This window comes from Coloeus monedula (assembly GCF_965178545.1).
Source record: "Coloeus monedula genome assembly, chromosome: Z".
NCBI lineage: Eukaryota > Metazoa > Chordata > Aves > Passeriformes > Corvidae > Coloeus > Coloeus monedula.
The window spans coordinates 47,644,784-47,662,589 of NC_138822.1; the positions used below are offsets into that span (position 1 = coordinate 47,644,784).

The 17,806-nt window shown below is 35.5% G+C and overlaps 1 protein-coding gene across 1 annotated transcript in view; it reads right to left on the minus strand.

Annotated features, from left to right (window-relative positions):
* Window positions 1-17,806, minus strand: part of CNTNAP4 (contactin associated protein family member 4) — a gene marked incomplete at both ends in the record, with an annotated part of 207,427 nt that overhangs the window by 14,728 nt on the left and 174,893 nt on the right. Inside the window, 4 exons of the mRNA XM_082301928.1 lie at window positions 139-363; window positions 847-1,086; window positions 4,939-5,157; window positions 10,087-10,257. Coding sequence (XP_082158054.1) covers window positions 139-363; window positions 847-1,086; window positions 4,939-5,157; window positions 10,087-10,257 — 855 coding nt within the window. The remainder of the gene's footprint in view (window positions 1-138; window positions 364-846; window positions 1,087-4,938; window positions 5,158-10,086; window positions 10,258-17,806) is intronic.

The window sequence follows — 17,806 nt, forward strand, 5'->3', positions numbered from 1 at the left end:
GCTGAAAAACAAAGATACCATCTAAAGAAACAACAGGACAATATGTCGTTTGTGATTCAGGTCTGGAAATCAGAGACAATCTGAGCTGACAGTTATGATGTCCATTAGTGTTTCCAGACAGGTAATCTGAAAACTCACCGTTCCTGGTGAGAATGACTGAGAGGTATTCCTTGTAGAAGGAGCTGACATAAAGCAGTAAGCTTGGCGTCCGCGTTGTTCGAAAAGCAAATGTAATTGCTTCCCTGGTCAGTGTCATGTCAGCATAAAAAGAAGAAGCATGAGAACTGGAATTTTTAGCTAATGTGTAGTATTCTTGAAAGTTGTATGTCACAGAAGTGCCAGTCCAAAAATAGGCAGAGATCTCTGAAACAAAAAGTAATTCAATATTTAAATATAATGCAAAATAATATCAGAGAATTGCAAAGATCCTACTTTCTTCTTACAGCAAAAAGTAGATATAAGTTCTTCTGTTTCTTGGTTTGTTTTCCAAACTTAGACTTAGTTTTGAGATTATTATTTGAAAGACAGAAATACAAATGTTTTACCATAAAAATATAGTTCCTGGATTTACTATATTATCAAAGAATCAAAAAAGTTGCATGAAGATGCTGATCCTCTCAGGTAATGTGGTTCCTGCTTAAATGGTATATATTGAAGTTATCTCTGAAAGAACAGTGTTTAGCAAAACTTAGAGATATTGAGAAAATTCAGCTGAATATTTACCTACATTATGTAAACCAAATATTTTGCAAGCATTTAAACATATCTTTAAGGGGATGTGAAAATCTTGATCTGGACTGTATGGTCTTGTTTTCAGTAACTCGTAAAGCTAAAAGACATGCTTGCCTTTCTTACAGAATGGACCAGCATAGGCTGAGAACGTGCAGTCACAGGAGAATCCACTGTATTTCTCTCTACATTTTCCACCATTATGACACAAGTTACCATAGCTGCTACAATGCCCAGGACAGCCTGGTTCAACTCCTGGTGTTATCTTTGCTCTCTCTTCCAGATCAAGAGCCATTCCATTCAACTGTAATGAACGAATGCAACCCAAAAATCCTTTCTGCCTGGATGCTGTTCCACCTGAAAATAAATTCATATGAGCTTTTAAAACTTTAAAATAATAAATATGTAAAACCATCGTTATAGTTTACAGACTATGAACAGTATATTAGGACTTTCTGAGACACAAGCATATTCATGTGAAAATATTTATAAGTAGCTTTAACAGTAAACAGATTTCTGTTTTGTCAAGTAATTGCAGAGAGCCCTTGAAGATTCTATTAATTTACAAAGTAGTAAGGTCCAGAAATTAGGTGGGGTTTTTTTCTTTTTTCTCCATTATTTTTTCATTTAAAGAGAGGAGAGGAGAGGAGAGGAGAGGAGAGGAGAGGAGAGGAGAGGAGAGGAGAGGAGAGGAGAGGAGAGGAGAGGAGAGGAGAGGAGAGGAGAGGAGAGGAGAGGAGAGGAGAGGAGAGGAGAGGAGAGGAGAGGAGAGGAGAGGAGAGGAGAGGAGAGGAGAGGAGAGGAGAGGAGAGGAGAGGAGAGGAGAGGAGAGGAGAGGAGAGGAGAGGAGAGGAGAGGAGAGGAGAGGAGAGGAGAGGAGAGGAGAGGAGAGGAGAGGAGAGGAGAGGAGAGGAGAGGAGAGGGAAAAATGAAATGAGGGCATGAGCTGTACAGTTTCATTATTTCAATATTGTATTGACTATAATAACAATTATTATTATTATAATTATTATCTAATATTCAGACTGATAAACTGACCTCTGTCTGTCTGTCTGTCAGTCTTATGGTATGGACGATGATACCTGGATCATTAAAATTTTCCTGGAGAAGCTGGCAGCTCATGGTTTGGGTAGGTGAACTCACTGCTGTTAAAAGCTGGCAGGATGGCCAAGCTCCGAGAGTGATAGTGAAGGGAATTACACCCAGCTGATGGCCAGTCACGATGGCCAGGAAGGTAAATGACGTGCTGGCCTGTATCAGCAATAGTGTGGGCAGCAGGACCAGGGCAGTGATGGTTCTCCTGCACTTGGCATTGGTGAGGGCACACCACAGGTGCTGTGTCCAGTTCTGGGTCCCTCACTACAAGAAAGACATTGAGGCGCTGGAGCATGCCAGGAGACAGGGAATGGAGCGGGTAAAAAGACAGTCATAATTATAAGAGAGTAAGTCATATGAGAAGCAGCTGAGGGAATTGGGATTGTTTGGCCTGGAGAAACAGGAGGTTCATGGGAGACCTTATCACTCTCTACAACTGCTTGAAAGGAGGGTGTGGCCAGGTGGCAGTTGGCCTCTTCTCCCAGGCAAACAGCAACATGACAAGAGGGCATAATCTCAAACTGTGTCAGGGCATGTTCAAGTTGGACATCAGGGAGATTTCTGCACTGAAAGGGTGATTAAGCATTGGAACAGGCTGCTCAGGGAGGTTGTGAAGTCCCAGTTCCTGGCAGTGTTCAAGAAATAACTGAATGGGGCATTTAGTGCTGTGGTTTAGTTGACAAGGTTGTGTTAATCCAAAGGTTGGGCTTGGTGAACTTGGAGGCTTTTTCCAATCTCAATGGTTCTATGATACCCCTCAGCTGGTGTCTGTTCTGATGTACTTCGTCTCAGAAGGAAGCTGCATCTATTCTTCAATAATAGGAAGATTAATGCCCCTCTCCACAGAGGAATACCAACTGGGGTGTACCTGACTACCAAGCATAGGTGATAACTATTGAGAGCAATCCTAACAAGAGTTGTTGATTCATTTCATTTTCACTGCTCCTTATTTTTAGCACATTTCAAGATAACTAACATTTTATTCATCTGTGTTGCTTAGCAAGGTGTGCAATATACATACCATCTCTCTTGTCCTTTTCTTGCACAATTTACTCTAACATTTCTTGTAATTTGTTCTCTTTTAAAAAGTAAAAGCAGAAAATATTCCACAATGTGTGAGACTGCAAACTATAATTCTCATGCATTTCCAGCTCTCTTTTGGATAAATGCTTCCATGTGATCATCCATTCTGAGGTATTTTTAATTTCAGTTTCTGTAATTCTTGGTGTTACATAGAATATCTTGACATAGCTATTGTTATTTTCAGTTATAATGGAACAAAACCACCTGGTAGTGGCAATTTAATATCATTTCTGTTAAAATGGCAATAAATTGGAACTAGATTAAAGTCCCTTTCAATCCTAACCACTCTACAAGTCTATGATTCTATGGTTTTGGGCGTTGTTTTAACCTCTAGTTCTTCTGGTTTTGGAAAACCAGTGTACAACTTCCCTACTTTACAAGAAGTAAGGAATGTTTTAGCCTGAAGAAATCACAGTCTTCATATGTTACTGACTGAGTGATGGGTGACTAAGGAAGGTACTAGATTTCCAAGATGACATTTAAGTAAAGAGTGCCTCTGCTAATGTCATTCTAAAGACACTCTACATTTCTTTATTCTCTAGATACTTTAGTTAATCGCAGTATCTTCATGAATTTTCAGAGCGAAAAAAAAGCCACAGCACCAGACATAAAACAAAATCACTATTCCAATACAATTATTCACCTGAACATTATATGAAGAAAACAAACTAGACAACTTGCCTGTAGGTAAGTCAAAACAGTTTTTATATTGTCAGCTCCATAAAAGAGATGGACAAGAGTATATAAGCTTACTCAAGTTTGCCAGATTATTTGACAAAAAATATCACTCTATTCAATGGCCAAAAAGTTGCCAGAAAGCGCAGCTGTTAATACATGATAGTATTAGATTTTTTAGGAGAAGGATTAGTAGAACTAGAGACCAACTAATTGTCAAAATAATTAGAAAAGTGTTTAGACTTGATAGTGCCAGAACACCTTGAGAATTAGCGCATTTCACTGATCTAATTTCAGGTATTCATATAATAGCAGTTACATGGCAAGTCAAGTCAGAGAACAGCAATACAATTTACTGTAGTAGAACAAGAAGAAATCTGGTCTTTTGTTTAATAAATCTAGTGCATTACTGTGAATATAAACCAATCTCAAAACTTCTAACTCCACTGTAACTAATATATTGGATATATTTTTTTTTTGGTTATGCAATACTTCTCTATGCTTTTAATGAAAATATAAAATTCTTCAGTGTTTGATCTAGTCTCCATCTTCTACCCTTGATACCTTTTGAGGCACAGGTCAAAATTTTTATCAGAGCATACAAGACTTCTCTCTTCATTTTTTCTAAGCATTCACATTTATTGTAGCTACAGTTTAAGAACACTATTTCCCTTAAATGCATCCCTCCCCAAAGCACAGCTAATAAAACATTCATTTAGTATCATTTTCTCAGAGCAGATCTAAAAAAAAGTATTTTAATTTAAAAGTAGGGCCAACTTTAAATGCTCTTATACTGTACAACGTATATTTACATAAGAAACTTATGAATTCATAATAAGGCAATATTACAGTAAGAACACTACTGTGGATATAACACATAGCTCTATATAGCTTCTTGTAATAGCTAAATAAATACTAATTAATTCTTTTTTACTCCATTTCTAGTTTTTCAGCATTTTATCTAAATGCCTTAATGTTGTATTTCAATCTGAGAAGTTGTGAAAAAAGAGAGACTACAAAATTTCCTTGAAGTTACAGAAATAGCCCAGCTTCCTTCAGCAGATTACATCCTCTCAAAAAAGGGTGCAAACGTAGATCTTTGGATTGTCCTTCAAACAAACCTCAAAAGAAGTAAACTTTATTTGAAATTGTGTCCTGGAGTAACTATTGGCCAAGGCTCTCCATCTATAATCTCAAAATAGTGAACATTTCCACAGATTTTTAACAAAGGCTCTCATGTCATCATACAAAGTATTTTTGAAAGATCTGGTTGCCAACTCTTTTTCTTCCCCTCCTCACCCCAGCATTTTCATATTTTTGTGATGATAATTAGGAAGTATTCTGTGGAGCGCCTACCTACAAAAAGCTGGCTGTTGAGCTGCAAGCGAATATGTCCATCAGGTGGAGCACTGTGAGATCGTTGAGGAAGTTGATCTATTTGTAAGGAAGCCTCTTTGACATTTCGTTCAGCCTTCACATAATGCCATTGGTTGTCATTTAAAGAATTGTGTGATTGCACTATGACTTCGGTAGGTCCATTTCCCACATCAAATGAAAAAACCACTTCATATGGAGCTAGAAGGGGGAATAGTAGTAACAGACATTTAAATTACTTCATAGCTAATTGGGTCACAAAATAATTAATAGCAGAACAAGTTACTTTAAGGTTTAGCCTACTGTTTCATGGAATAAGACTGATTGTTTTAGAGGAAGAGTTTACTTCAGGGGCCTGCAGCTCATTCTTCACAATCAATGACAGCAAGAGCAATGATTTATGCACCACATGGAAACCAATCAGTTTGTGGACCCCTAGAGAGCATAGTTGTCAAGAAACACTGAAACGTGCTAGCTTTGCGATTTTTCAGTTTGGATAAAATGCATCTCTTGATTATACACTAACTGATTGTCATTGTTAACTATATTTAAGTTATCACAACTATAATCCAACCAGCATCTTCTACAGTCTATTTGCCTTTGTTATTTATGCATATAGTCTCTACGAATATCAGAGGGAAAATTTTGATGTAATTTATAAATTTATGATCTAAATTGAGTTTTTCTCTAAGCAACTTTCAGTTTATAAAGTTTTATTAAACTATACTCAGTTTTATAGTTTGCCTAGAAAAACATAACTCAATCTTTGCAGGTCAAAATAAAAAGATGAGGAATATGCCAGACAGCTGAAGATCTGAAAATTGTGAATATTCTCTCTGAAAGTCTTTCTTTCGTATATTCAAATACAATCATGAATGAAAAAAAGTAATCCCTAAACAATGGATAGCCACAATTTTGAATTTTAAAGGATTTCATTAAAGGATTATAGGTCTGAAAAAATTCCATGGATCCAAAAAAATGTTTCCCCATTTATGTCATTGAATTCTGACAGAAAAGCAAAAAAATTAGGAGTCAAGGGAATTAGATGAGCTTCAAACAACATTTTAAAAGGAATTTACTGACCTAGAAAAAATATTCCATGCAGTATTTTTACTTTCTTTTTTTACTCTTTAAAAATATATTAGGCCTTTTAAAACGTTTAAATCCACTTTGGCCAGCCTTTAGACTGAATAATACCACACATTTGCAATCCCTTAAGCCCTAACTCTTGTTGATATAAAGTATTTTACTATAGCAGTTGAACCTGAGAGAGAAAAGCAAAATGGGAAATACATAAATTATTTCACTTACCAAATAAAATAAAGTGTGTTGTGCAGTCAATTTATGAACAGAATGACTTTTGTGATAAATTACCTCTTCTGCTTAAAAATCAACAGTTTTACATAATAGTAAGAAATAATTAATATCTAAAAACAGTTCCTCAGTAAAATAAATGAATTTTAGGATAAATTTCCTTTAGTTAGATAAAGCTGAGATCTCACTCTCCCTTTATAGAGGGATAAAAGGAAAAAAAAAGCCAAACCCACACAGTAGGAGAACAAAAGCAACTGAAAGTCCATGTGACTGGCTAAAAAGAATTTCTACTGAATGTTACCTTCTGCAGAGAGGTCTTTGTAATCTTCAGGATACTGTTGGAGTTAAGCCTGAAAGTTCTGCTTTGAACTCATTGAATGGGACTATTAAATAGCATATCAGAATGACAGATCTGATAAATAATGTTACTGTTTAGATTTAAAGGCAAGAAAACACATAATAAAGATTTTGAAATAACACTGAAATAATGACTTATGTTAGTACCACTAAAAAATTAATACAGTCTTGAAAAAGGGAACCAGTCCCTGAAGTTCTACATATGAAGGCCAAAATAACAATGAGTGTATGGTCATCCATTGTATTGTCTGAAGCCTAACCAGAATATGTCAGAAAATGTGAAAATATAATCACTTAACATTCTAAAATGTTATAAATATTTTTGCTAATAGCAATGGCACTGCAAATTTGAAAGAATTTTTGGATTTATAAGAAAATATGCCAAGGGATGTAGAAGGATGAAAATGGGTTCTAAAATTTGTTATCTTGCAACGAAGGATACAGGCAAAGAGTACTTTGGTCATTTCTTAGGCAGCAGAAGAGAATGCATCTGAAGGAGATCACTTCCAGCACAAGAATATTTTTTTGGGTCCTATCTACATTGGTGTTACTTAAAAACTATCCAAGCATTGCAGGAACTCTTGTAACCCTGGTGCATTCAAACATAGGCAGATCACAGCTACAGATTTTTCAAAATGGCGTGGCAGATGTAGTTGCCGGTAATCACGGAGAGTGGTCAGTGGCTAGCTGTGGCTAAAATGACTAACAGAAAGAACAGCCATAGAGAACCATCCAGAGTATTCAGTGTGAGCATCATGTGAAGAAGCAGAAAGTCATTACCAACTAATATGCTACAGAATCCTAGCATTTTCCATAAAGGAAACAGTTGAATTCCACTCATCCTGAACAGTAAGTTACAAATCTGGGCAAAGGCCACCAGCAGTTGCATACTGGACTGTACTTAACTACTTCCAAAGCAACTGCAGAAGCCCAACCAAATCAATACATCATAGTGTTTCCAACCCTACTTTATACTTCTGTTTAACTCATTGGAAATAAACCCTCAGTGAGCACTCAATATAAAATACCCAGACCTTTGGCTAGAGCATATAACCTTTGGTCCTATCAGTAAGTAGCAGTGTTCTCTTCAGAGCTGAATTGTCCTTGTTGCTTTCAACCACTACTTCTGCAGGAAATCAGGAAAAACTTCAACGAGTGTTTTATAACTCAGTGCAAAACAAAAAAAAGGGACCAGATATCTTCTTTGAGACAATTCACTTAATCTCTGTTTTAAAATACAGTTAGGATGCACACATCCATTTTTGCAACAATGTTCTATAATACATACAAAGATGCACTGCAGTGTTTATAACTTCATAAAACCAACCGAACAGCTCTAAGCTTCACATTTCCTATTAAGTTTTTGGACCTGAAATTTTTCGTTTGAAGTTAGACTTCAATGTCTAAAGATCACTACCCCATAAATAAAAGAATTAGATATAAAGTTTGAGAATAATCAATAAAGTATTACAAAAAAATCAGTCACCCCAAGTACTGAATGTCAAATGTTAATGACATAATAAGTTTTAAACATTTTCTTACATCATCATCTTACACAGTGGCATCTGACGTTTACATGATTTTTATTTATGATTACACAAATAAAATACATTAATTTATGTGAAACTAAATATTAATAGAACATCAAGTGTACATTGGGAATTTACATTCACAATTATTATAAAGGATGTGTGTTTTTATATGATGATGAAATCTAAATCATCTTATAGCATATGAAATGCTCAAGCTGAATTTTTTTTGAGAAAGGTACCCTTGATGGAAATATATATTGCTTATTTCTGGTTGATACTTCCCTCAATAAGAAAAGGCAATCCTGGGTCCACCACAAACAACCCTCCATAAAATTTACACATCGCATACAAAAAATAATAGGTCGGTCTACTCAACGTATTAGGGTGTTTATGGAAGTGAAGAAATATCTCTATATGCTAAGCAATAATGAGATAACTTTGCTTTTTTAGATGCTGAAATTACAGACCAATTCAGCCTTTTGCTTTCTCTCATACCTCCCTACTCATAGAAAGCCATTTAAAACCCATAAGTATGCAGTAGTTTGTGTTTATGAATGAATGGGACAAGTGACATGAGTCTGTCTGCATACAATTATTCTGAAGAAAGACTTATGGTATTCTGACAAATGTCTGAATAAATTTAGTTCTCAGAAGCATTCGTTTAATGCTTCCATGATTTAACTGTTTATTTTGAAAATGGAAAATCATTTATCAGACAAGGCTATCATCATTGCTTCAGAGAGCCTTCACTGAAGTGCTGATCCAGTATACTTTCTGTATTGTATGACACGGAGTTTACAATGCTGCTGTCCTTTAAACTGTTCACAGAACTTTAACACAAGGCAGTTCATACTGCCAAAAAACATGGCAAAAACAATGTTGAAAACAGGGTGGTTTTCAAATACAGCACTATAATTTGAGATGACGAAAAACAAATTCATTAAACATTACACAATATTCTATTATTAAACTACCTATGGAACAACACAATAGATGTTTTCCTGTTTGTTTCATTAACATAAGACATTAACATGGACAAAAAACTGAGAAAGCATAATATTTTAATTTTTGTTAAAATATAAAAAATGTTTATATAGCAATATTTTGCAATATAACATACATATCTACTTGTACTCTTCTCTGGAAAATACTGGAGTCTGATAACAAAACTGATTTGGAAAATAATGAGGAACTGTCTAATCCCAAGGTAAAAAGTATCCTAAAGAACTCTCAGAGGCACCAGGCAAGCATAAGACTTTTCAATTAATGTGACATTTCAAATTAATTCAAAAGCCTAATGAAAAAGTGCTTCACCCTTTGAAATACTCTCCCTTTTAATAATGAGCAATGTAAGAGTAATACATTGAGTCAACTAAAATAAAGGCTTCATTTTACATTAGTCATTTTATGTTGGATTTAGTGGGATATTTAATTCTCTCTTACGCAACAAAAAATTATTTCTGCTTGTAAGTCTAAGAATTTGTGTCTGCACAAATAAAATGAAACGAAATTGAAAAAAAAAGATGAGAATGTGGGACTTAGGATACTGTGCCACAGAAGGTCTGAGTCACTCATGATGACTGAGTGATCTCCCAGCAGCCACCTATACTGCCTGGTCTTAAAATTTGAAGGGAAAGAATTTGGCAGCAGAGATGCACTGAACACAAGAAGCAGAAACAGTCTGAGCAGTCAGGGGCTGATTGCTGTGCTCTTAGATTAAGAAACCTCTGAGGCAGAAAATTTCTTCAAATGGATACTTGTACAGTCTTAGTGCTGTGATTTTTCTGGATAATGATAAAGACCTGGTAGTAGAAGTAATAAAAATAGAGAACATTTTTCAAATAGTCCCCCTTTAAATTAAATAAAATCTGATTTTTTTAATAATAATAATAATAATAACAAAAATGCCATCAGTCTTGTTACTTACAGTGTAACTCTATCCTTATGAAGTCTTGAATTCCCAGGTTCTCTAAAAACACTCCTGAGGAAGAAGTAGTTTTAAAGAAAAATGAGACGTCTGCACTGAGTTCTCCATGGAAGGTGGGGAAATGCAGGTAGGATGTCTCTGTGTTGAAGGAAGCTGAATTCCAAAATGTTCCTGGTTATCAGAAGGAAAGGATGATACCGTGTTATCTAACATTGCCAGCGTAAGTTTTATAACTGATAAACAAAGGAAAGTGCCCAGGTCTAAGAAGGGGTTGCAGTGTTCAGAGTCTAACATCCACAGAAGCTTCCCAATTAGCTCATAACACAAAAAAGTAGGCATTATTGGGAATGCAAAATAATGTTTCATCAAGAATTAAGGTCCTCAGCTCAGGCAATGAAAAATCAATAAACAGGAAACAAAATTAATTTCATGTCAGCTGGAAAGTTCAGTTTTGGCCAGATGCATCATCTCATGAAGTAAACAAACATAGCAGCTATGGATGAAGTACACCTACATTATAATAGTACTGGCTGAGGGAGCTGTGGTTGTTCAGCCTGGAGAAAAGGAGAACTGGGGGGACGTTATTGCTCTCTACGACTGCCTGAAAAGAAGGTGTCGCAAGGTAGGGTCCAGTCTCTTTTCCCAGGTTACGAGTGACAGGATGAGAGGAAGTGGCCTCGAGTTTAGATTAAATATTACAATTTTTTTTTTCACTGAAAGGGTTGTAAAGCATTGTAACAGACTTTCCAGTGTGGAGTCACAATGCATGAAAGCGTACAAAAAAAGCTTGTGGATATGGCACTTGAGGTCATGGTTCAGTGGTGAATGCGGGAGTGGTGCAAGGCTGACAGACTTTTTTATCGTAAAGGTCTTTTCCAACCTTAGCAACTCTAGGATTAGTTATAGTTTAAACTAGAACTATCAGAGTTGTTAAATACAATTCTACATAACAAGGAAAAGAGTCTTGTTATCATTGTAATACAGTGTAATTCACCAGGTATCTCAAAGAATGTAGGACAAATATCCTTGTAATTACTGTAGAAGAAATCAAAGAAATAAATCACAAAACTGAATAAACTAGCATAGATATTTTCCTGGTTTTATATATTTTTAAGCTGCCATTCAATCATAATTTGCTAGATTTTGTTATTGATTATTAAAATGCTGATGTAACATCTGTAATATCACCCTCTTCTAATGAGGACATAATCTTCATTTACAGTGTTCAACTAGAAGTACCTTGTTATTATTGCTGAATCCTTACAGATGTACCTGTATTTCTTTATTAAGCTATATTGCTTTCTAAACCAAATGAGGCATTTAATATTTTCATCTACTTGATCAAGCCCATTGCACATTCTCCTGATAATGTTATGGTCTGGGTCTAACAGTTATGCAAAACTGTAATTTTTGCTCCAGCCACGCTCTGCTTTTAGGATGGGAAGGCAGAAGAAAATAAAAAGAAAATTTCTCTCTTCCCTGCAAAATCAAACCCTATAATACACTGTATACAGAGGCCTAGTCCACGGCCAGTGAAGTAACATTAAAGTCCATTCCCTCATTCCAGTAGGGTTTTAACAGTTTTAGTAAGGATTTGGATCCCATACCTAGAAGAGCAGCATGACAGGATTTTCACACAAATTCTGGTAATTGCTCATTGTGACTTTTGACACTTAGGAGTACTGCCAGCTATCACAAATTAAAGCAGCCATCGGGACAATTTTACATGGTTAGGCAGCTGTGAACAGATGGCTCAGGCTGGGAGGGGAATGCGTAGATTTGCACCTCACTCTCCCGTGCTGCCTTATGGGCTTCTTGAAGTTACCAACCTGTGAAAAGCACCACTAGCCAAAAGCAGCAGCCTTACATATTGGGATCAGTTTTCAGCCCATGTTCCTCAACTGTTTCAGGTCATGGCTCCCAGAGAGCAAACTTCACAACAGTTATGACTCAAGTATATCACAGCTATTTAAAAATAATGGGCTGGCTGTTACCACTAATTCAAACACAATAGGAAGTTTAATACCCTAATTTATACAAAATTGGTACAACATTGCCAGCAATTAGAAGAGAGACAGTAGTGGTGGTAACAGTCCAGTAAAATAATGGTACAATTAGCTTCAATGAAGCATTTGAATGATCTTTGTAAATCAAAATGGAGTCCTTGGGAGGGTAGGGATAGGAAGTTTTATTCTTCCTCTCTTAATTTACTGCCTTCTCTTATCTAGCTTTTCTTTTTGTTAGCGCTGAGAACTGTGTGATTTATGAATGTAAAGATACTGTATCAATAAAGAAGGTTAAATACAGACTTAGGGAAAGTATATTACAAAGTATCTTACACTGTTGTAAATCAGGTTGGGAAGAGAATTTCTTTACTTTGTGACATCTGGCTCACAGTCTCCCATTTAGTTTTCTGGAACTGCCAAACACCATGCAATTAGGAAATCAATATTATTTAGCATTTTATCTAAGCAGTAAGACTGCAGTCTTCCTATGCGTAAAAAAAAGGAGGATCCTATTTGTTATAAATGATACATAAAGTAATTTTTATGAATAAATTACATAATTTTTTGGCATATATCAAGTCGTCTTACCAACTTGAAACTATAAAATGTAAAAGGGACAATAATAACAAGATAGATAAATTAGCCCTCTCAAAACAATTGCGCAAATTGCAATTTGTAGCACTCTTCAAGTTCCTACTCAAAACTGAAATGTTCGTCATTTGTATCAGTTCCTTGTGATATTTCTAATTGTTACATTGTTAATTCTTTCAGCAGGGACAATGAGCGCTGAGGCAGAGAATATAAAGAACTTATGTTGCCGAACAATATATTTTGTACTTTGGGGTTTTTTTTAACTGTAAGATCCATAGATAAAAGACCACAAGGGACAATGGTGATCATCTAGTTCAGCCTCTGGTATGACACAGACTATATAAACTCCCTGAATCAATTCTTGTCCAAAAAAGAGAATTTAGTCTAGGAAAAATATTCAATTGATTCCATTAAAAAATGTCAATTTATGGAAAATTCACAAATGCTTTTACTGTCAGTTTGTGCATATATATGTATCCATATACAGTCTAGCTTCAAATCCCAAACATTAAATAATTTTCTGATTTTATTTCCTGCTTTCAAGAACATTATTTGAATTTTCTTCCTCTAGGAAACTCCATTAAGTTTAACATCTCACCTCAGATTATGCCCAAATTCGGCAAAGAGATTTAAAGGCTTTCACTAAAAAATGAACCTCAACTTCTTTAATGCTATCCTTTAACCTTATATTCTCTTCATATATTGTAAAACTGTAATGACAGACTTGTATTAAATTTCTTAATTATGCAGGAAGCTGCAAAGAGGACCAAAACAAGGTTGACTGGACTGCAGTTAGGACAAATATGAATTAATAATTTATATAAAGCTAAATAAGGCGGAAGAAGTGAACAGACAGTTTACAGATATTTGTGCTATTGAGAGTAAAAGACATGTCCTGATTTCTCAGGGTACTGAAGAGAGATGAAACAGACTATTTTTGCTAAATTAGAAATTTACTGTGCCGCTTTAATGAAGGTATCACTTACGATTGGCTAATACAGTTAGTCTCTATTACATGCAAAGCTCATACTATTTGGTTTTTTTTTTTTTTCATTTAAATGTCAAACAGAGAACTCACACTGAATGGATTATCTACTTGCAAATACATGCTTGCACTGTCATTTTGCAGTTGAATTTACCTTTTTTTAATTCAGCCAAGTATATGATACTCTATCAAATACCTTACTAGAGTCTATCAGTCTCCCTTCACCACTATTACATTTACCTGTATTTAATGTAAATTCATGCTGAATGATATATTATCTTTACAATGCATTGTAGTATCCTTGTATTATTTTTTATTAAGATCTATATCATCAATTTTATTTTTGGCCCAAGAATCAGTCTGATACTGACAGATTATAATTACCCATTTAATACACATAATTTTAGCACATTAGCTATCTTTCAGTATTTTGGATTTATTTATATGTCCTAATAATTACTGGAAATTCATAGTAATAAATCAGAATATGTCCACTCAACTCTTGTAATGAAAAGAACAAGAACAAAAAACACCCAACAGAGAAGGGTCGGGCTTTTTCACCCTACTCATACTAACTCACTCTACTAGAATTTATTCAACATCTAGCTTTTACTTCAGTAAGGACAAAAATAATGGAGATAAGTCTTTCTTTTTTGATGAAGGCCATAGAATTTCTATCTATTAATGTACCAAAGACTTCATTCATCCTCATATGCTTCAAAACCTTTCCTGCAACCCTGCTCAGTTGATATACGTTAATGTTAATCTTAACTTTCACTATATTTAGATATATTTTCCAATGTGATAACAGCAGTCCTACCATACAATTTATTAAACATATTGTACTGTAGAGCAGGAAAGGGATTATAGAAATGCATCAGTAATAAATCGGTGCTGGATTTTGAAGGTGAGTGCTACTCATATGCATGGTGCTCAGTGTCACCAAAAACTACTAACTTTTTGTTTGAAATGGCCATATTCTTCTAGAATATCTTTAGTATTTTAATTGTACCTTAGCATCTTATAAATATAGTTACGTAACTATCTCAAATGATGAAAAAAAAATCAGTAACATCTGAATTTAACTTTAAAACTTCATAAAATAAACTATATTTATATTTATATTGCTTTTGCTTTTTTTATTACAGAAGGCTACACCTTCCTTCCTTGCTCTGACAAATATGGTTTGGTTTTCTTGTAAATAGCATACTTCATTGAAGAGATCAATCCTTAAAACCTAAAATAAAGAAGCCAAGTACCGTAATGGAATGTTAAATAAAAGAGTGAAAAAAAAAAAAAAATGCAACAATGAATAGGCAACTTCTGCTGGACTGCATTTGATACATGACTTTTTAGTCATGTACCCAAATAAGTAACTCTGACCTGGAAACTCAGTCAGCAGAGCGCATGGTTTATGACAATTCAATTCAACAAATTATTCATGGCTCTACTTTATTTTGCTGAGGGCATAAACAATTTTCTTTTCCTCCAAGTAAATGTCCTACAAGGAATAGATTATTGATGCAATGAGAATTTATGATCTTTTAGATTCGAGTCAGTTAATGAAGTACTGAATGTATTATAAATACCAGTAAACCTTCTCCCCCATGCTTTTACATGGTATGTTAGTCAGTTATTCTGAAAAACTTAGGTCTGTCACATAGAACAAAAACCTATTTAATAAAGGATATCCCCTGTGAAATACAAGTGTATAATTTAGTTCTGGAGAGCGACAGAAGCAAAAATAAGCAATAATCTCTTTGAAGAGTATTCAAATCACACTGTGAATCCAAGAATATCTATTCTTCCTTGTTTGACAGCATTTCTGAAAAATGGGTATTTGCCACTAGACAATTTTTTTGCATTCTTCACCTATCCCAAAGTAAACATCATTAAAATTATACTTAATTGGACCCTCATGGGTGTCAGCAACCTCAACTTAGAAAAAAAGTCTTAATAATGGTCTGCTTTCTTTCTGCAGCTTCAAATTGCTGCTTCAAATTTGGCCTGGCAAGAGAGTTTAAACTTCATCAGTTTTGTCTAAAGTAAAATTAATATGTAGAACTCAGAAACTACTGCAAGTCATAGCTCTTTACAATTACTGTAAAACTGAATATTAAAGAAAATGTTCATTATAAAAACCACTGCTGATGCATAAAGACCATTGGGAAAAAATCTAGTAAGTCAAACACTCTTTATTGTAATACATAACATATAATATATACGGGGAAATAATAAATTTTAATACAGTCTACACATTATATATACCTAGTTTCCTATGTAGGACCTATCACAGAATCAAGTACATTACAAAAAACCTCTGAGATCATCAAGTCCAGCTTTTGGCTGGACACCACCTTGTGAAGTAACCATAGCACTGACTGCCCTGTCCAGTCTTTTCTTAAACACCTCCAGGGGCGATGACTTCACAGCTTCCCTGAGCAGCTCACTCCAATGCTTAACAACACTTTCTGTGAGGAAATTCCCGTTGATGTCCAGCCTAAATCTCCCCTGGTGCAGCTTGAGACTGTGTCCTCCTGTCCTGTTGCTGGTTGCCTGGGAAAGAGGACGACCCCCACCTGGCTACACCTCCTTTCAGGTGTTTGTAGGGAGTGGTAAGGTCAGCCCTGAGCCTCCTTTTCTCCAGGCTAAACAACCCCAGCTCGCTCAGCCACACCTCACTGGACTTACCCTCTAGACCCTTCATCAGCCTCATTGCCCTTCTCTGGACTTCATTATATATCATGGTATAAAATATTTATATGATAATTTCATAATATGGGTAATATTTTCTATCTTATACACTATATAAAATATAATATATATAACATGCCACAAATTATATAATAACTTATATTTAGATATTTTATTGTATACACTCATACAATTTGTGGTTTTCTTAACAAATTGCACTTTGGGTTTATGCCAAAATTCTATGATACTACTTTTTTTCTTTCAGAAATTCTGTGTTGTTTTCCCAAATTTTAGTTCTTAACTCCTTAAAGACATCTTCTCTTACTGTCTTTATGATGTAAATGACTGAGAAAAATTGCATTATTTAACAATCAAAAGCAATGTTCTCTTTTCAAGCTTTTTGCTGTGTTATGACCAATAACTATTATATTCTGGAACCTTTTCACTGAGCTTATTTCGGTTCAAAATTGCTTCTTTTTGAAGTCAAATACTGTAATGTTGTATGACATTACAAGAATATTTCTCTGACATTCAGACTGACTTCTATGCTTGTTCTCATGATATTTTAGAATTCTCTATCACAGCTTGTCTAGAAATACTCTGATCCTTCATCAACAGTGTGAAATATTGCAGCAATTCAATCACTCAGACTAAGCAAACATCAAATGAAGTCAGGGAGGTCAATGGGTGTCAGAACTGTCTGCTTGTTTTAGAGATTACTCTGGGGAAGCCAGCTGACTTCCATATTTTAAGATCTGTCACATCTGTAATTAATAGTAGTTGGGAACTTGGTGAGCACTGGAATTCAAATTCCTCCCCCAGTTATTAGTACTACACAAGCTCTAAGCGTTTCTGTTTCACTGCTGTCTTTGTCACTGGCTTCATTGCCCATGGCCACAATGGAGGTCTGCTGCATCACAGGCTGAGTGAGAGTGGCCAGTCAACCGAGGGAGGTGGTTACCCCATCTATTCAACACTTGTAAGAGACCATCTACACTGGGCTTCCAATTTCCTTTCCCCTAGCAAATGAAAACACTGATAAACAGGATCAAATACTGTGGAGGCCACCAGAATGTTCAGGTCTGGAGCACTTTTCCTGCCCTTCAGGCTGAAGGAACAGGGCTGCTCCAGCCTGGGGAAGGGTTTTTCTGGGAAACATGATAGTGGACTCCAAAACCTAAGGGGAAACCATCAAAAAGACAGATACAGGGTCTTTGCATTGGTGTAATATGTGAGTATCAAAGACAGTGGATATGTTGAAAACACAGAGTTTCAGGCTTGATATAAGTAAAAAGAAATTCTCACTGGGGACAGCCAAGCAGCAGAACAGGCTGCTCAGAGAAGCAGCACAGGCTCCATCCTTTGGTGCTTCAAGCACCAGTTTGACAAAGCACTGAGACCAGATTTGAACTCTCAGCTAATCCTGCTGATCTCCTTAGGTCCT